General features: G+C 41.9%; 1 protein-coding gene across 1 annotated transcript; it reads right to left on the bottom strand.

Moving 5' to 3' along the window:
• Positions 1-500: 500 nt before the first annotated feature.
• Positions 501-20,430, bottom strand: lrrc2 (leucine rich repeat containing 2). The gene is made up of 10 exons (XM_055920476.1): positions 20,385-20,430; positions 19,331-19,478; positions 13,536-13,666; positions 12,209-12,270; positions 11,936-12,092; positions 11,615-11,748; positions 5,126-5,271; positions 4,445-4,597; positions 784-908; positions 501-592 (listed from the first exon to the last, which is right to left on the bottom strand). Exons 2-10 carry the CDS (start codon positions 19,465-19,467, stop codon positions 543-545), a joined length of 1,095 nt encoding a protein of 364 aa, XP_055776451.1. The 5' UTR covers positions 19,468-19,478; positions 20,385-20,430; the 3' UTR covers positions 501-542.
• Between the last annotated feature and the right edge of the window lie 302 nt (positions 20,431-20,732).

Here is a 20,732-nt window from a genome sequence, read left to right as displayed (position 1 = left end):
AAGCTAATTTCCTGCAATTTTATAGCTAATTAAAAATCCAATTTAGGTGGTTGACTTTGATAAAAGGCACTGGAATATGAGCTGTCTTGTTTGCTAAATGAACAAATGAAATAGGCAGTGGCATAGAAGCACAAGGATATAAGCTGCATTGCAGTCATATTCGTGAATTATTGGGAGTGTGGTTTCCAGTTAGTTATTTTTTGGCAACCCATCCCATGAGAGTGAATGCCATTCCAGTTCATCTCTTCTGTTATATTTACTCAAATCTGACTAACCCAATGCACTGCTTGCTATGAATTCTATCTGATGGTGTTTGTATGTTTAGGTAAATAATATCCCGTTTGGAACACTGACAAGTAAAGAGCATTACATGCCTACACCCCTGTGTTAAACATCTATCCAGGTGATGTGAGTTTTGGCATTTCATCTGCAATGTAATCAGCCTGGAACTCGGCCACTGTTTACAAGTGTTCAGAGGATTGATATGCAATGCATGCACAGCAGCATGGTTGTCCGTTTTCTTCTGGTCATCTGAATCTCCATTACAGACAGCATGAGAATGACACTTTGGTGGTGTATGTTGGCGCAGTTTCTGGAGAGAAATTATACATTTACATGTTGAACTCTGCATTTATAGGCTACACAATACTAGATTATTAAACATATGAGTGCCTTGCGTTGTAAAAGAAATAGTCTGTGGTGGATGGATCTAATGTCTTGCGAAGTGATTGCTAACTTGTCCAACAGTGAAACAACCCACAAATATGAAAAGCGATGTCTTACCTCTGTCCTTCACTGTGTCAATGTATGTCTGCAGAAATTCTTTGTGATGGTCTTGTCTTGTTTCCAATATCTCATCATCCCCCTCCAGTATCTCATCAACCATGTTGTCATATAGCTTAATGAATCTGAAAGGAAAAAGTCATATCACATATTTTCAATTTTAATTTAATATTTATAATCTGGCCCAGTTTTTTTAATACAGAAAAAATTATCCTGTGTTGTCCCAATCTTGTTCCCCCACTTGACTGTTCCCCTTCATTAGAACACATGTCATGGGATCATATAACATGATCTTTGTTGTAGTATATGATGTGATATGTTACAGATTTGATTCATTTTGATCTGGGAAAGCTTTCCACTAGATGTTGGAACATTGTTGCGGGGAACTTGCTTCCATTCACAAGAGCATTAGTGAGGTTGGGCGATTAGGCCTGGCTTGCAGTCAGCGTTCCAATTCATCACAAAAGTATTTGATGGGGTTAAGGTCAGGGCTCTGTGCAGGCCAGTCAAGTTCTTCTGCACCGATCTTGACAAACCATTTCTGGATGGACCTCGCTTTGTGCACGGGGAAATTCTCATGCTGAAACAGGAAAGGGCCTTCATCAAATTATTGCCACAAAGTTGGAAGCACATAATCTTCTAGAATGTCATTGTATAATGTAGCATTAAGATTTCCCTTCACTAGAACTAAGGGACCTAGCCTGAACCATGAAAAACAGCCCCAGACCATTATTCCTCCTCCATCAAACTTTACAGTTGGCACTATGCGTTGTGGCAGGTAGCGTTCTACTGGCATCCGCCAAACTTAGATTCGTCCGTTGGACTGCCAGATGGTGAAGCATGATTGATCACTCCAGAGAACGCGTTTCCATTGCTGCATAGTACAATGGGGTCGAGCTTTACACCACTCCAGCCGACGCTTGGCATTGCACATGGTGATGTTAGGCTTGTGTGCAGCTGCTCGGCCATTTCGTGAAGCTCCCGATGAACAGTTATTGTGCTGACGTTGCTTTCAGAGGCATTTTGGATCTCGGTAGTGAGTGTTGCAACCGAGGACAGATGATTTTTATGAGCTAATCGTTTGAGCACTCGGCGGTCCCGTCTGTGAGCTTTTGTGGCCTGCAACTTCGTGGCTGAGCCGTTGCTACTCCTAGACGTTTCCACTTCACAATAACAGCACTTACGGTTGACTGGGACGGCTCTAGCAGTACAAAAATGTGATGAACTGACTTGTTGGCACTAAGAGGGTCGATTAAAAATATGGTGCCGATAGAGGGCAGCCGTGCTTCTAGCCCCTAGGCAACGTTGCAACATTTTGTTTTGATTATGTGTTATTTCTTACATTATTAGGCCAGAATTATTTTTGTGTTATTACATACAGCCGGGAAGCACTTTCAGATATCAGTGCGGCGGTAACTCACCAGCATTACCAGCATTATGACCAGGAACACAACTTTCCTGAATCAAATCCTTTGTTTGTACCCCCCAGGGCAATTGAACTGATTTCAGAGGCTGACCCAAAACATCACCTGCGGAGAAGAGGTACTCGGAGTGGACTTCTAGTCTGACTCAGGAGGCACGCACACCACCAACCGCTTCAGAGTATATTACTCACTAATGTTTAGTCTCTGGATAATAAATATAATGAGCTGAGGATTTCCTTCCAGATATACATCAGGGATTGTAACATACTCTGTTTCACAGAAACATGGCTCTCTTGGGATTTACGGTCCGAGTCCGTACAGCCAGTTGGGTTCTCAGTTCATCGCGCAGCCAGAAATAAATATCTCTCCAGGAAGAAGAAGGGTGGGGTGTATGTTAGGCCTGATGCGTGGGGCCGGTACAGGTGGCACCGGGCTGATGACACGCACCTCAGGGCGAGTGCGGGGAGGAGGCACAGGACATACTGGACTGTGGAGGCGCACTGGAGGCCTGATGCGTGGGGCCGGTACAGGTGGCACCGGGCTGGTGACACGCACCTCAGGGCGAGTGCGAGGAGCAGGTACAGGACGTACTGGACTGGGAAGGCACACTTGAGGGAGAGTGCGAGGAGCAGGAACAGGACGTACCGGGCTGTGGAGGCGCACTGGAGACACGGTGCGTAGAACCGGCACACATTGTACCGGAACGATGACACTCTTCACACGGTGAGTACGAGGAGTTGGCACAGGACGTACTGGGCTGTGAAGGTGCACTGGAGACCTGGTGCGTATAGCCGGCATCAATTGTACCGGAACTTTAACACACTTCTCAGGACGAGTACGGGGAGTTGGCACAGGACGTACTGGGCTGGGAAGGTGTACTGGAGACCTGGTGCGTATAGCTGGCAACACTTGTACCGGAACTTTAACACACTTCTCAGGATGAGTACGGAGAGTTGACTCAGGTAGCTTTAAATCGATAACACGCCCCTTAGGGCAAATGTCGTGCATCCTCCATCAATTCAATAACTCTCATTTCTATCTCCTCCACATTCTCCCTCAACTCACTGACAGTCTCTGGTTCACTCCCCTCAACTTTCGCCGCCTGCTTCTATGGCAGGCTTCTGTCTCCTGCCATAATCTCGTCCCACGTCCAGGACGTCCTCCACTCCTGGCTTTCCCCCTGCGCACGCTTCTTGGTCCGTTGTTGTTGGGATCTTCTGTCACAATCGTCATAATGAGTGGACCAAGATGCAGTGTGGTATGGTCCCATCCTCTTTATTATGAAGTGAAACTCAAAGAAAACAATAAATGTAAAACGAAACATTAAGCTGCTATAGTGCTCACAGGCAACTATACATAGTCAAGATCCCACAAAGCACAAAGGGGAAATGGCTGCCTAAATATGATCCCCAATCAGAGACAACGATAAACAGCTGCCTCTGGGAACCACATTGGGAACCACACCCGGCCAACATAGAAATTTAAATCACCTAGATGACCCACCCTAGTCACACCCTGACCTAACCAACATAGAGAATAATAAGCTCTCTATGGTCAGGGCGTGACAAATTGACAACAAATGTGCTTTTCTTTCAAAAACAAGAACATTTCTAAGTGACCGCAAACTTTTGAATGGTAGTGTACATAGACATGAAATCATTGGCCACTTTAATAAATGAAACACTAATCACTTTAATAATGTTTACATATTTTGCATTAGTCATCTCATTTGTATATGCTGTATTCTATTCTATTGTATCTTAGTCTATGCCGCTCTGACATTGCTCGTCCTTATATTTATATATTCTTAATTCCATTCCTTCCCCTAGATTTGTGTGTATTGTGTGTATTATTGTGAAATGGTTTGATATTACTTGTTAGTTCTGCACTGTTGGAGTTACAAACACAAACATTTTGCTACATTCGCAGTAAAATCTGCTGAAGGTGTATGTGACCTATACAATTTAATAGAATTTATCCTATGACAGTGCCACGTTGAAAGTCACTGAGCTCTTCAGTAAGGCCCTTCTACTGCCAATGTTTGTCTATGGAGATTGCATGGCTGTATGCTCGATTTTATACACTTGTCAGCAATGGGTGTAGCTGAAATAGCCAAATCCACTAATTTGAACGGGTGTCCACATACCTTTGTATATGTAGTGTATATGTGACCAACAGGCGTAGTTATACAGTGATATTATGATACTATACACTCTCAGTCATCTTGTCAGACTTACTTGATGGCAGGATTTTCTTTAAGCCCTGAAGGCCAGCAGATCAATGTGTCTCCACTAACAACAATCATCTTGAGTGTAGTGATATTTACCAAGCACTTTGGCAAATATGACATGTTATTCTTATGAACAAACAAGGATTCCAATTCTTCCAACCTGAATCGGACACAGATATTGGAAATAGTTAAAGAAGCGATGGCCAACCCTCCTCCTAGAGAGCTACAAGGTACAGGCTTTTCCCTCAACCCAACACACATCTAATTCAGGGGTGTACTTACTAGGAACTAAACCAAAGCAAATGTGACAAAACGTGGAGGGTCCTACCTAAATTTGAACAAAAATGAACTTGTTTTCCTTGCAGAACATTTTTCGTTGCCAAATACTTTGCTACGATGTGCACTAGCAAATACACCCCAGCTAATCAATATCCTGATGAGCAGCTGATTAACAGAGTTTTCAGCAGGGCTGGAGAAAAAACCTGCACACTCAGTAGCTCTCCAGGCAGAAGGTTGCCCCCACCCAGAGTGGAAACATGTAGTACTTCATTATAACCATTTTAATATCATTTATGAAAATGAAACTTTTATCATTAGATGATCATGATGATAATCAATGATGGTAATGTGTTAGTGATTAATGATGAAATGGTCATCTGTTATAGCATTAAGGCTATGCTTCACATACCTGTCCATATCCTCAGGCAAATCCGTCAACATGTTGATACTCATATCCAACAATTGTAGGCTTGTCATACGAAGAGCACAGATGGGTATGCTGGCGAATTGGTTTTCTGCTATATCCAGATGTGTGACTTTCTTGAGATTGCTTAACTGAAACAAAGACTCTGATTAATTCTGTGTTTACATAGAAGAGCAGTAGCAAGAAAACAAATCCCTACAATAAAGGTCCTATAAAACATTATCATCACAGAATGAGACCTTTTGCATTTTTGTTAAGTTTTTGCATGGTTGTGGTTCGCCATTGTTGCTTGTTGTACAGTATACACACTGAGTGTACAAACATTAAGAACACCTTCCTAATATCGAGTAGCACCCCCTTAGAACAGCCTCAATTCATAGGGGCATGGACTTTAAGGTGTCGAAAGCGTTTCACAGGGATTGTTGACTACAATGTTTCCCACAGTTGTGTCAAGTTGGCTGGATGTCCTTTGGGTGGATCATTCATGATACACATGGGAAACTGTTGAGCTTGTAAAACCCAGCAGTGTTGCAGTTTTTGACACAAACCAGTGTTCCTGGCACCTACTACCATACCGCATTCAAAGACACTTAAATCCTTTGTCTTGCCCATTCACCCTTTAAATGGCACACAAAAACAATCCATGTCTCAAGGCTTAAAAATCCTTCTTTAACCGGTCTCCTCCCCTTCATCTGCACTGATTGAAGTGGATTTAACAAGTGACATCAATAACGGATAATAGCGTTCAACTGCATTCACCTGGTCAGTCTATATCATGGAAAAAGTGTTCTTAATGTTTTGTACACTCAGTGGAAATAGCTGGTTCTAATACAGTTAACTGCCAAAATAATGGAAACACTTGAGTAAATGAGGGATACAAAGTATATTGAAAGCAGGTGCTTCCATATAGGTGTGGTTCCTGAGTTAATTAAGCAATAAACATCCCATCATGCTTAGAGTCGTATATAAAAATGCTGGATAGGCCATTATTTTGGCTACCATGGCTATGCCCCCATAGGATGACAATGACTCCGTCTACAGGGCACAAGTGGTCACAAAGGTTTGATAAGCATGAAAATTATGTAAACCATATCCCATGGCAGTCTCAGTCCCCAGATCTCACCCCAATTGAACACTTATGGGAGATTCTGGAGAGGCGCCTGAGACAACATTTTCCACCACCATAAACAAAACACTAAATTATGTAATTTCTCGAGAAAGAATGGTGTCGCTTCCCTCCAATAGAGTTCCAGACAATTTTGGAAAGACCTTGGACACTATAAACACCCAGCTAGAGGTCAGCGGAACTGTTGTTACTGTTGTTCAGCGGAACAACAGTAATATAGCATGGCTGCTATTCAGAGGATTGTTGCTCTGTAACATAACTTGCAGCGACGGCCGCGCAGTTGATTGGTGTATATAAATGTGCATATTCACAACAACCTGAGCCTGTTGCAGACTCACAATGATGGGGCTTTCCTTAAAAAATACAGGGTCCCACAAGAGGAGATAATCAGACTGCTTGATCTTGTGTCTCCCTCAATCAGCCGACCAACCCACTGCAACTTTGCCTGAGTGCTGCAACCTGGGCTTAGGGGTAGATGTAACATAGTAAACAAAAATCCGGGACACTCTAATTAGTATGAAATGTTACGTTTGTATGTATGACTTTGTGGAGGTTCATCATCCATTTTGTATGATATGTTTCAAATTACAATTAGTATAATATGTTTCGAATTACAATCCGTATATGTCAGAAATTGCAATTCGTACAATAAGTTCAAAATATGCGAAACATATGATATTTAACAAATTCCAATTTGTTGTGGCTAATGTTAGCTAGGTGGCTAACGCTAACGTTAGCTAGACTAGGGGTTAAGGATGAAGTTAGGTTAAAGGGTTAATTTTGGATTTTCATTTACTATGTTGCATCTAGTCTATGAGACCAGAGTGACGTAACTTTGGTCAACTCTGAGTTCAACTCGGGATAACCAGTCATATGAATATGGCTTACCTTTTAGTCAGGTCAATTTCTATGGCAACAAATCCTTCAGATCTAACCTGCTCCGGGGCAGACTAACTCAGGGCTAACTCCATTTATCCTGAATTAAGTGTTTGAGCTGCGAGTAGAGGACCAATGAAATCAGAATACCTCCCTTTTGCAAATATTGATTTAGGAAGATAATTGATTAAATATTTTATTATTCAACTGTTTTTGTGTGTAAATGCATACAGTACCAGTCAAAAGTTTGGACACCTACACATTCAAGGGTTTTTCTTTATTTGGACTATTTCCTACAATGTAGAATAATAGTGAAGGCATCAAAACTATGACATAACACATATGGAATCATGTAGTAACAAAAAAAGTGTTAAACAAATTCTTCAAAGTGATGACAGCTTTGCACACTCTTGACATTCTGTCAACCAGCTTCACGTGGAATGCTTTTCCAACAGTCTTGAATGAGTTCTCACATATGCTGAGCACTTGTTGGCCACTTTTCCTTCACTCTGCGGTCCAACTCATCCCAAACCATCTCAATTGGGTTGAGGTCGGGTGATTGTGGAGGCTAGGTCATCTGATGCAGCACTCCATCACTCTCCTTCTTCGTCAAATAGCCCTTACACAGCCTGGAGGTGTGTTATGGGTCATTGTCCTGTTGAAAAACAAATGATAGTCCCACTAAACGCAAACCAGATGGGATGGCGTATCGCTGCAGAATGCTGTGGTATCCATGCTGGTTAAGTGTGCCTTGAATTCTAAATACATCACAGACAGTGTCACCAGCAAAGCACACCCGCACCATCACACCTCCTCCTCCGTGCTTAATGGTTTGAACCACTCATGCGATCATCCATTCACCTACTCTGTGTCTCACAAAGATACGGCGGTTGGAACCAAAAATCTCACATTTGGACTCGTCAGACAGATTTAAACCGGTCTAATGTCCATTGCTCATGTTTCTTGGCCCAAGCAAGTCTCTTCTTATTATTGGTGTCCTTTAGTGGTGGTTTCTTCATAGAAATTTGACCTTGAATGCCTGTCTCCTCTGAACAGTTGATGTTGAGATGTGTCTGTTACTTGAACTCCGTGAAGCATTTATTTGGGCTACAATTTCTGAGGCTGGTAACTCTAATGAACTTATCCTCTGCAGCAGAGGTAACTCTGGGTCTTCCTTTTCTGTAGAGGTCCTCATGACAGCCAGTTTCATCATAGCGCTTGATGGTTCTTGTGACTGCACTTGAAGAAACTTTCAAAGTTCTTGTAATTTTCTGTATTGACTGATCTTCATGTCTTAAAGTAATGATGGGCTGTCATTTCTCTTTGCTTATTTGAGCTGTTCTTGCTATATTGTTCTTGCCTTATTTGAGCTGTTCTTAAAAACTAACTACCTTCTCCCCATATTTGTTTTTGTTTTTCTGCTCTTTTGCACACCAGTATTTCTACTTGCACATCGTCATCTGCACATCTATCACTCCAGTGTTAATTGCTAAATTGTAATTACTTCGCCACTATGGCCTATTTATTGCCTTACCTCCTAACTTAATTTGCACACACTGTATACAGATTTTTATATTGTGTTATTGACTGAACTTTTGTTTATCCCATGTGTAACTCTGTGTTGTTATTTTTGTCACACGGCTTTGCTTTATCTTGTCCAGGTCACAGTTGTAAATGAGAACTTGTTCTCAACTGGCCTGACTGGTTAAATAAAGGTGAAATAAAAAATAAATAAATATGGACTTGGTCTTTTACCAAATAGGGTTATCTTCTATATACCACCCCTACCTTGTCACAACACAACTGATTGGCTCAAACGCAATAAGAAGGAAATAAATTCCACAAATTTACTTTTAACAAGGCACACCTGTTAATTGAAATGCATTACAGGTGACTACCTCATGAAGCTGGTTGAGAGAATGCCAAGAGTGTGCAAAGCTGTCATCAAGGCAAAGGGTGGCTACTTTGTAGAATCTCAAATATAAAATGTATTTTATTTGTTTAACACTTTTTTGGTTACTACATGATTCCATATGTTATTTAATAGTTTTGATGTCTTCACATTTTTTCTACAATGTAGAAAATAGTCCAAATAAAGAAAAACCCTTAAATTAGTTTTTTTTGTATGACTTAATCAAATTATTATATCGATAGGATAGAGGCTGACACCAAGACACCCAAGACCCACTCCAATATGCATACCGCCCCAACAGATCCATAGATGACGCATTCTCAATTGCTTTTCACACTGCCCTCACCCACCTAGATAAGAGGAGTACATACTGTATGTGAGAATGCTGTTCATTGACTACTGCTTAGCATTCAACACCATTGTCCCCTCCAAGCTCTCCACCAAGCTTAAGACTCTGGGTCTGAACACCTCCCTCTGCAACTGGATCCTGGACTTCCTGACGGCCCGAGCCCAGGTGGTGAGAGTAGGCGACGTCACTTCCGCCACGCTGACCCTCAACACAGGGGCCCCACAGGGGTGTGTGCTTAGTCCCTTCCTGTTCTCCCTGTTCACCCACAACTGCGTGGCCACGCACGACTCCAATACCATCATCAAGTTTACTGATGACATGACGGTGGTAGGCCTGATCACCGGCGACGATGAGTCAGCTTACAGGGAGGAGGTCAGTAACCTGACAGTGTGGTGCCAGAACAACAACTTCTCCCTTAATGTCAGTAAGACCAAGAAGCTGATCATGGACTACAGGAAACGGGGGGGCGAGCACGCCCCCACCCACCTCGACGGGGCTGCAGTGGAGCAGGTTGAGAGCTTCAAGTTCCTCGGTTTCCAAATCACTAAAGACTTAAAATGGTCCAAACACGAGCACAGTTGTGAAGAAGGCGCGACAGCGCCTCTTTTCCCCTCTGGAGGTTAAAAAAGTTTGACATGGGCTTTAAAATCTTCAAAAAGTTCTACAGCTGTACCATTGAAAGCATTTTGACTGGCTGCATCACTGACTGGTATGGCAATAGCATCGCCCTTGATCGCATGGAGCTACAGAGCTTGGTGAGGATAGCCCAGTACATCACTGTGTCCGAGCTCCCTGACATCCAGGACATCTTTATCAGGCAGTGTAGTAGGAAGGCCCGGAAAATTGTTAAGACTCCAACCACCCAAGCCATAGGACTATTCTCTCTGCTTCTGCACGGCAAGCGGTCCCGATGCGTCAAGTCTTGCACCAACAGGCTCTTGAACAGCTTCTATCCCCAAGCAATACGACTTGATAAATAGATAACAAAATAGCTATCTGAGTTAACCTTGTATCCTTATTGACCTTTTATTTTTTATTTTTGCATTGCACTCTCACAGGGCCCTACACACTCACACACACACTCACTCCATCATCTTCTCACTCACACATAATATGCACACACATTTATACTGACTCTACACACACCCACTCACAAACAAGCTGCTACTACTCTGTGTATCTTATATCCTGTTGCCTAGTCACCTTACCCCTATACACATCTACCTCCATCACTCCAGTATTCCTGCACATTGTAAATGTGGTATTGGAACTGACCCTGTGTATAGTATGCTTACTTACTTATTGTGTTCTTGATATTTCTTGTTTTTTTCCCTTCTAGTTATACATTGTTATTGATTATTGCATTGTTGATTTTCGAGGTTTGCAAGAAAGGCATTTCACTACTACATGTGACATTAAAACTTGAAACTTGAAAAGAGGTGCTCGTGTATTGATAAGCACACAAAAGACGGCATTAATGATAAGTAATAAAATAAAGACGGCACTTCTAGAAGCCTATTTCACACCATAGCCTGCTTGATTGTATTGATCTCTAGAGAAACTGCGCAATGTGCGTATTGAGCTCACAGAAAAAAATTATACCAAAATTCAATTAGCTCAGCACTAGAGCTTAAGCACTGTAGAAAAGAAGACGTCAGATTCAAATCTTGAAATCAATGGTTTGTTTGTTATTTATTTTGTTATTTATTTTCATTCATAAAAACTAATCTGTGAAATGTATTGGCATAGCTTACATTTCACATGAAATGTGGGCTATTAGTTGTGTTTGCGATTTCAGCACCAGGGAACTGGATGGGATCACGTGAAAAACCAAACATGGCCCCAATGATGCTCTTAGCTGTCACACTTACAGATTCACTCTACGTGCTTGTTTGGGAAACACTTAAAAGTAAATTACTTGGGAAGGTACTATCATCGTAATGCTTAATTTGTGTCACAACTGGGAAACGAGGCCCAGATCTGTCTACAATTGTAAGATATCCAGATCCAATGTGTGTCTGACTAACTCTGGAGGTGGGCAAGAAGATCTGTTCACAATGTGTATTTTGATTGTCTACCCATGTCAAAAAATGTTGGGCACAATCAGAATCTGGACGAAATCAGGAAAATGGATGCATGATAGAACAAGCTATAAACAGAGCTTTTGAAGATATCATACCACACAAGCCATTTCACACAAATACCCCTTACCTCAAAAGGCAACTGTTCAAGATAATTTCCAGTTAGCTCCAATCTCTCCAGATTCTCACATTCACCAAGTTCTGGAGGAATACTGGACAGCCTATTGTAATTAACTTTCAGCACCCTCAGCTTTGTTAATTGACCTTACAAAAAAACATAGGAAAGACATGTAATGGAATGTAGAAACAGATATGTTCTAAATCCCATTTAAATTCAATTCAAATTAAAGATGTTTAATGAGCTAATGTAACAAATAAAGACAAAGTCATAGGAGAGACTTCAGCGTTCATATTTTCAAATAGGAGGACATGCATGATACATAATAATTACCTATTTCAACAGGCAGCTTGCCAATTCCGTTTTGGGGTATATCCAATACGCAGAGGTCCGGAAACTGCACAATCCACTCTGGTAATTTGCAGATTTTAGTTCTTCTTATGTGCCATTCTCGAAGGTATGTCATATCAAGAAGATTATCAGGAAGATCCTGCATTGAAAGTAATGCAACATGAAAACAACGATAGTGTGGATACATACAATGGTAGTGATTTTATCTGAAAACAATCATAATGAAAAAGAATGAGATGGTATGAGCCAATTTACCATCCATTTATCACCATCCAGTTCAAAAATGTATTTGATGCCATCAATTATGGGATTTGCATCTGTAGGATAAAAAAGTCAGTTAAAGAGTGGAGCATGGCAGTGATTGAGAGTGAGAAGAGAGTGAGCATAGTAACTATGGCACAAGTACTTATTCAGATAAATATAAAGTGCATTCGGAAAGTATTCCGACCCCTTCCCTTTTTTCACATTTTGTTACATTACAGCCTTACTCTAAAATGGATTAAATTATAACATGTACTCTACACACAATACCCCATACTGACGAAGAAAAAACCGTTTTTTTGCACGTTATAACAAATAAAAAACAGAAATACATACAGTAAGTATTCTGACCCTTTGCCAATGAGACTCGAAATTGAGCTTAGGTGCATCTTGTTTCCATTGATCATCCTTGAGATGTTTCTACAACTTGATTGGAGTCCACCTGTGGTAAATTCAATTGATTGGTCATAATTTGGAATGGCACACACCTGTCTATATAAGGTGACACAGTTGATAGTGCATGTCAGAGCAAAAGCCAAACCATGAGGTCGAATGAATTATCCGTAGAGCTCAGAGACAGGATTGTGCCGAGGCACAGATCTGTGAAAGGGTACCAAACAATGTCTGCAGCATTGAAGGTCCCGAAAAACACAGTGGCCTCCATCATTCTTAAATGGAATAAGTTTGGAACCACCAAGAATCTTCCTGCAGCTGGCCGCCGGCCAAACTGAGCAATCGGGGGAGAAGAGCCTTGTTCAGGGATTTGACCAAGAACCCGATGGTCACTCTGATAGAGCTCCAGAGTGGAGATGGGAGAATCTTCCAGAAGGACAACCATCTCTGCAGGACTGCACCAATCAGGCCTTTTACGGTAGTGGCCAGACTGGGGCGAAGGTTCACCTTCCAACAGGACAACGACCCTAAGCACACAGCCAAGACGATGCAGGAGTGGCTTCAGGACAAGTCTCTGAATGTCCTTGAGTGGCCCAGCCAGAGCCCAGACTTGAACCCGATCGAACACCTCTGGAGCGACCTGAAAATAGCTGTGCAGCGACGCTCCCCATCCAACCTGACAGAGCTTGAGCGGATCTGCAGAGAATTGGAGAAACTCCCCAAATACAGGTGTGCCAAGCTTGTAGTGTCATACCCAAAAAGACTCAAGGCTGTAATCACTGCCGAAGGTGCTTCAACAAAGTACTGAGTAAAGGGTCTGAATACTTATGTAAATGTATATTTGTTTTATATTTTTATACATTTACAACATTTTCACGGGACATGTTGGATTGCTGTCCTAATGATTTAATTGTTTTGCTGAGCTTGCCTGTGTTTGGTATATCCTGGTGGAGCTGAATTTCATTCAGAGCTGTTCTCGTCAGGTAGTGTTGGAGCACTTCCACCTCGTTGGATTTCAATTTCTTGCATGCTATGCGATACTGCCATTGCTGATTGATCCTTGGGAAAAACAATTAAAAGTTTATCTGGAAACGTTTACATTTGTGTAGTAGCCTATTTACAAAAGGCAAGATTGGACCAGATCACAGCAACATCAATTGTTTGTCTGGATCATTGTCTGGATGAGAGCAACGAGAAAGACACTGCTGTTGGATGTCATTATTATCACATAGCTGAGGTCAATCTAGTTTACTGGGGTACCGGCCTTTTTTTGTGCCATCATGCTACTCGTCGTCTTGTCATACCAAATATTTTGCCGCTCCAAACAAGGAGTTGCATGATGGCACAAGCAGACTGGAAATCTAGGTGACTTAAAGGAAAACTCCACCCAAAAACTATCTTTTGGTATTTGTTTCATTAGAATATTGTTGGTATAGTCCCAAAATGTTTTGCATGCCAGAAATCACATTTTCAAGATATGTAACTTTCAAAATACAGCAATACAGCTGGTATGATGCATTTTGCTGCGTTCAAATCAAATCCAATTTTATTGGTCACATACACATGGTTAGCAGATGTAAAAAGGGCTTATGAATTTGATTAATTCATGTTATTGCGAGTGTAGCGAAATGCTTGTGCTTCTAGTTCTGACAGTGCATCTATAGCTAACATGTAATCTAATAATTCCATAACAATTACCTAATACACACAAATCTAAGTAAAGGAATGGAATAAGAATATAAACACGCAGTTGAAGTCGGAAGTTTACATACACCTTAGCCAAATACATTTATACTCAGTTTTTCACAATTGCTGACATTTAATCCTAGTAAAAATTCCCTGTTTTAGGTCAGTTAGGATCACCACTTTATTTTAAGAATGTCAATTGTCAGAATAATAGAAGAAAGAATGATTTATTTCAGCTTTAATTTCTTTCATCACATTCCCAGTGGATCAGAAGTTTACGTACACTCAATTAGTATTTGGTAGCATTGCCTTTAAATTGTTTAACTTGGGTCAAACGTTTCGGGTAGCCTTCCACAAGCTTCCCACAATAGGGTGGGTGAATTTTGGCCCATTCCTCCTGACAGAGCTGGTGTAACTGAGTCAGGTTTGTAGGCCTCCTTGCTCGCACACGCTTTTTTCAGTTCTGCCGAAAAAGGTTCTATAGAATTGAGGTTAGGGCTTTGTGATGGCCGCTCCAATACCTTGACTTTGTTGTCCTTAAGCTATTTTGCCACAACTCTGGAAGTATGCTTGGGGTCATTGTCCATTTGGGAGACCCATTTGCGACCAAGCTTTAACTTCCTGACTGATGTCTTGAGGTGTTGCTTCGAAAAATCCACATAATTTTCCTGCCTCCTATTTTGTGAAGTGCACCAGTCCCTCCTGTAGCAAAGCACCCCCACAACATGATGCTGCCACCCCCGTGCTTCACGGTTGGGATGGTGTTATTCAGCTTGCAAGACTCCCCCTTTTTCCTCCAAACATAACGATGGTCATTATGGCCAAACAGTTCTATTTTTGTTTCATCAGACCAGAGGACAATTCTCCAAAAAGTACGATCTTTGTCCCCATGTGCAGTTGCAAACCGTAGTCTGGCTTTTTTATGGCGGTTTTGGAGCAGTGACTTCTTCCTTGCTGAGCGGCCTTTCAGTTTATGTCAATATAGGACTTGTTTTACTGTGGATATAGATACTTTTGTACCTGTTTCCTCCAGCATCTTCACAATCACAATCTTCACACGTCCTTTGCTGTTGTTCTGGGATTGATTTGCACTTTTCGCACCAAAGTACGTTCATCTCCAGGAGACCGAAGCGGTATGACGGCTGCGTTGTCCCATGGTGTTCATACTTGCGTACTATTGCTTGTACAGATGAATGTGGTACCTTCAGGCATTTGGCAATTGCTCCCAAGAATGAATCAGACTTGTGGAGGTCTACAATTTATTTCTGAGGTCTTGGCTGATTTTCTGTTGATTTTCCCATGATGTCAAGCAAAGAGGCACCGAGTTTGAAGGTAGGCCTTGAAATACATCCACAGGTATACCTCCAATTGACTCAAATTATGTCAATTCGCCTATCAGAAGCTTATAAAGCCATGACATAATTTTCTGGAATTTTCCAAGCTGTTCAAAGGCACAGTCAACTTAGTGTATGTAAACGTCTGACCCACTGGAATTGTGATTAAGTGAAATAATCTGTCTGTAAACAATTGTTGGAAAAATTACTTGTGTCATGCGCAAAGGAGATGTCCTAACTGACTTGCCAAAACTATAGTTTGTTAATTAACAAGAAATGTGTGGAGTGGTTGAAAAACGGGTTTTAATGACTCCAACCTAAGTGTATGTACACTTCCGACTTCAACTGTATAAATATATGGATGAGCAATGACGGAGCGGCATGGGCAAAATGCAATAGATCGCATAGAATAAAATACAGTACATACATATGAGATGAGTGATGAAATATGTTAACATTATTCAAGTAGCATTATTAAAGTGACTAATGATCCATTTATTAAAATGGACAATGATTTCAAGTCTGTATGTAGGCAGCAGCCTCTCTGTGTTAGTTATGGCTGTTTAACAGTCTGATGGCCTTGAAATAGAAGCTATTTTTCAGGTTCTCGGTCCCAGCTTTGATGCACCTGTACTGACCTCACCTTCTGGATGGTAGTGGGGTGAACAGGCAGTGGCTCAGGTGGTTGTTGTCCTTGACATCGGATGCTGTAGGTGTCCTGGAGGTCAGGTAATTTTCCCCCAGTGATGCGTTGTGCAGACCGCACCACCCTCTGGAGAGCCTTGCGGTTGTGGCGGTGCAGTTGTCATACCAGGTGGTGATACAGCCCAACAGGATGCTCTCAATTGTGCATCTGTGAAAGTTTGTGAGGGATTCAGGTGACAAGCCTAATTTCTTCAACGTCCTGAGTTTGAAGAGGCTACGTTGCGCCTTCTTCACCACACTGTCTATGTGGGTGGACCACTTCAGTTTGTCCATGATGTATACGCCGAGGAACTTAAAACTTTCCACATTCTCCACTGCTGTCCCATCGATGTGGATAGGGAGGGGGCTCCCTCTCATGTTTCCTGAAGTCTACGATCATCTACTTTGCTTTGTTGACGTTGAGTGAGAGGTTGTTTTCCTGACACCACACTCCGAGTGCCCTCACCTCCTCCCTGTTGGCTGTCTCGTCGTTGTTGCTAATCAAGCCCACTAATGTTGTGTCATCTGCAAACTTGATGATTGAGTTGGAGACGTGCATGGCCACACAGTCATGGGTGAACAGGGAGTACAGGAGGGGGCTGAGCACGTACCCTTGTGGGGCCCCAGTGTTGAGGATCAGTGAAGTGGTGGTGATGTTTCCTACCTTCACCACCTGGGGGCGACCCGTCAGGAAGTCCAGGACCCAATTGCACAGGGTGGGGTTGAGACCCAGGGCCTCAAGCTTAATGATGCGCTTGGAGGGTACTATGGTGTTTAATGCTGAGCTACAGTCAATGAACAGAATTCTTACATAGGTATTCCTCTTGTCCAGATGGGATAGGGCAGTGTGCATTGTGATGGCGATAGCATCGTCTGGACATAATGGTGCGGTAAGCAAATTGAAGTGGGTCTAGGGTGATAGGTAAGGTGGAGGTGATATGACTGATCCTTGACTAGTCTCTCAAAGCACTTCATGATGACAGAAGTGAGTGCTATGGGGCGTTAGTCATTTAGTTCAGTTACCTTTTCCTACTTGGGTACAGGAACAATGGTGGCCATCTTGAAGCATGTGGGGACAGCAGACTGGGATAGGGAGAGATTGAATATGTTTGTAAACACACCAGCCAGCTGGTCTGCGCATGCTCTGAGGACGCCGCTAGGGATGTCGCCTTGGCCGGCAGCCTTGTGAGGGTAAACACGTTTAAATGTCTTACTCACGTCGGCCACAGAGAAGGAGAGCCCACAGTCCTTGGTAGTGGGCTGTGTCGGTGACACTGTATTATCCTCAAAGTGGGCAAAGAAGGTGTTTAGTTTGTCTGGAAGCAAGACGTCGGTGTCTGTGATGTGGCTGGTTTTCCTTTTGTAGTCTGTGATTGTCTGTAGATTCTGCCACATACGTGTCGTGGCTGAGCCGTTGAATTGCAACTCCACTTTGTCTCTATACTGACGTTTTGCTTGTTTGTTTGCCTTGCGGAGGGAATAACTACACTGTTTGTATTCAGCCGTATTGGCAGTCACCATTCCATGGTTAAATGCGGTGGTTCGCTATCAGTTTTGTGCGAATGCCGCCATCTATCCACGTTTTCTGGTTAGGGTAGGTTTTAATAGCCACAGTAGGTACAGCATTTCCAATACACTTCCTTACAAACTCACTCATTGAATCAGCGTATACGTCGATATTATTCTCTGAGACTACCCGGAACATGTCCCAGTCAAAACAATGTTGAAGTGTGGATTCCGATTGGTCAGACCAGCGTTGAATAGCCCTTAGGCCACGGGTACATCCTGTTTGAGTTTCTGCCTATATGAAGGGCGGCGCAAAATGGAGTCATGGTCAAATTTCCCAAAATTTGCGGGGGAGGGCCTTGTATGCATCGCTGAAGTTAGAGTAGCAGTGATCCAGTGTTTTATCAGCGTGAGTACAGTCAATATGCTGATTGAATTTAGGTAGCCTTGTTCTCAAATTTGCTTTGTGAAAATCCCCAGTTACAATAAATGCAGCCTCAGGATATGTGGTTTCCAGTTTGCATAAAGTCCAGTGAAGTTCCTTGAGGGCCGTCGTGGTATCGGCTTGATGAGGGATATACATGGTTGTGACAATTACCGAGGAGAATTCCCTTGGGCGATAATATGGTCGGCATTTGATTGTGAGGAATTCTAGGTCAGGTGAACAAAAGGATTTGAGTTCCTCTATGTTGTTACAATTACACTATGAGACGTTAATCATGAAACATACACCCCCGCCCTTCTTCATCCCGGAGAGATGTTTATTCCTTTCGGCATGACGCACAAAGAATCCATTTGGCTGTACCGACTCCAACAGCATATCCCGAGAGAGTCATGTTTCCGTGAAACAGAGTATGTTACTATCCCTGATGTCTCTCTGGAAAGCAACTCTTGCCTTAATTTCGTCTACCTTGTTATCTAGAGACTGAACATTAGCGAGTAATATACTCGGAAGTGGTGGGTGGTGTGCACGCCTCCGAAGTCTGACCAGAAGACCGCTCCGTCTGCCTCTTCTCCGGCGGCGTTATTTTGGGTCAGCCTCTGGAATCAGTTCAAATCCCCTGGGTGGTTTGGACAAAGGATCCGCTTCGGGAAAGTCGTATTCCTGGTCGTGGTGCTGGTAAGTTGACGTTGCTTTGATATCCATAGTTCTTCCCGGCTGTATGTAATAACACTTAAGAATTTCTGGGCTAACAATGTAAGAAATAATACATAAAATTACAAAATACTGCTAAGTTTCCTCAGGACTAGAAGCGAGGCAGCCCTCTCTGTCGGCGCCATATTTTCTCCACAATGCATCATACCAGCTGTACTTTTCTATTTTGAAAGTTATGTATCTTAAAAACTTGATTGCTGTCATGCAAAAAACAATGGGACTATATTAACAATGGACTACTGAAACAAATACCTTAAATATAGTTTTGGGGTTTAATTTTCCTTTAAGTTAAAAATAATATGAAAATATATCTAGAATATGGTTGTCAAACCTCTGAGTTTTGATTAATAAACATACTTGGTCAGAGCGCTTTTCTGTACTCGCTCGTGTTCCTTCTTCTGCTTGTTTTTGTATTTTTTCTCTCTGCCTTCCCAAATGTTCCTGAGCAGTGAGATGTCATAAACTGGTATATCAACCCTCCTGTCCACCCTCATGTTGATTTCCCCTGTGGAAAAATACAGAAATGTAGGGTAAGTAAAAAACATGACATTATACCCACAAACAAAAAGGTATTTCACCTCAAGCCTCTATCCTTTTGAGAAAATCTGTTTATAAAATTATATTTAAAAAAGGATTGGGTTTAGTTAACAGTTAAGCAGCATCAAGGGGGTAAAATGTAATATCTTGTTAGAAATCAGATGACAATCTATCATAAAACAAGGGCAATCCAAAAACTGTATCTAACCGTTTGACCCACGATCTTACCTCTGGAACTGTTAGGTTGAATCTCACAGTTGATTGTTGATTCCATGTTATGTGTTTTAAATGTGTCTGCCAATATGAATGACACTGTACAAGTTCAGATGTAGAGTTGTAGATCTTTGATTCCATATTGAAATTGTTACCAATTGACACTCCTTTTTTGGGCTCCCGAGTGGAGCAGCGGTCTAAGGCACTGCATCTCAGTGCTAGAGGCATCACTACAGAACCTAGTTCGATTCCAGGCTGTATCACAACCGGCCTTGATTGGGAGTCCAATAGGGCGGCGCACAAATGGCCCAGCGTCGTCCGGGTTAGGGTTTGGCCATTAGGGTAGGCCGCCATTGTAAAAAATAATTTGTTCTGAACTGACTTTCCTAGTTAAATAAAAATGTATTAATACCATAGTGCAGGAAGTGCCTTTGAAAACAAATATTGGTTTTGTGCCCTTTGTCTTTCATGTGTACATTAGATTTTAGTCAATTAGTAGGAACTTTTATCCAGAGCGACTTGACTTGCATTTTCTAGAGCTTTGGGAGAAAATCATACACAAATAATTTACTCTACAGTTGTTTAGACAAGTATTAGCATCAGAAGCACAGGCTTCCCCAAGCGAGATTGGACAAGCACAAACATGCTTTGCCATGCTTACTTTTCAGTGCGCTGAATAGGCAAAGTCTCTATTTCTCCTGTAAAAAACATATGATACAGATGATATTGATTAAAAAAAGGATCATGTTATATACAGTAAGTGCTTAATTTATTATATATTTTTTTACTGTTTTCTACATTGTAGAATAATAATGAAGACATCAAAACTATAAAATAACACAAATGGAATCATATAGTAACCAGAAAAGTTAAATAAATCAAAATATATTTTATATTTGTCACGTTCCTGACCTATTTCTGTTAGTTTGTTGTATGTGTTAGTTGGTCAGGACGTGTGTTTGGGTGGGCATTCTATGTTTTCTGTTTCTATGTTGGTTTAAGGGTTGCC

The sequence above is a fragment of the Salvelinus fontinalis genome, chromosome 4, assembly GCF_029448725.1.
Source record: "Salvelinus fontinalis isolate EN_2023a chromosome 4, ASM2944872v1, whole genome shotgun sequence".
In the NCBI taxonomy this organism is placed as follows: Eukaryota; Metazoa; Chordata; class Actinopteri; order Salmoniformes; family Salmonidae; genus Salvelinus; species Salvelinus fontinalis.
Note: the sequence above shows the minus strand (reverse complement) of the source record. Positions and strands in the feature narration are given on the sequence as shown.

Bases quoted from the DNA above. Each gene is read 5' to 3' on its own strand.
- lrrc2 (XM_055920476.1), bottom strand. From the start codon at position 19,467: ATGAGGGTGGACAGGAGGGTTGATATACCAGTTTATGACATCTCACTG. The intron at 12,271-13,535 runs GCAAGCTCAGCA...TTTATCCTACAG, and splicing joins CCAGGATATACCAAACACAG to ATGCAAATCCCATAATTGAT. The intron at 909-4,444 runs GTAAGTCTGACA...TTTTCCTTTCAG, and splicing joins AAAGAAAATCCTGCCATCAA to ATTCATTAAGCTATATGACA.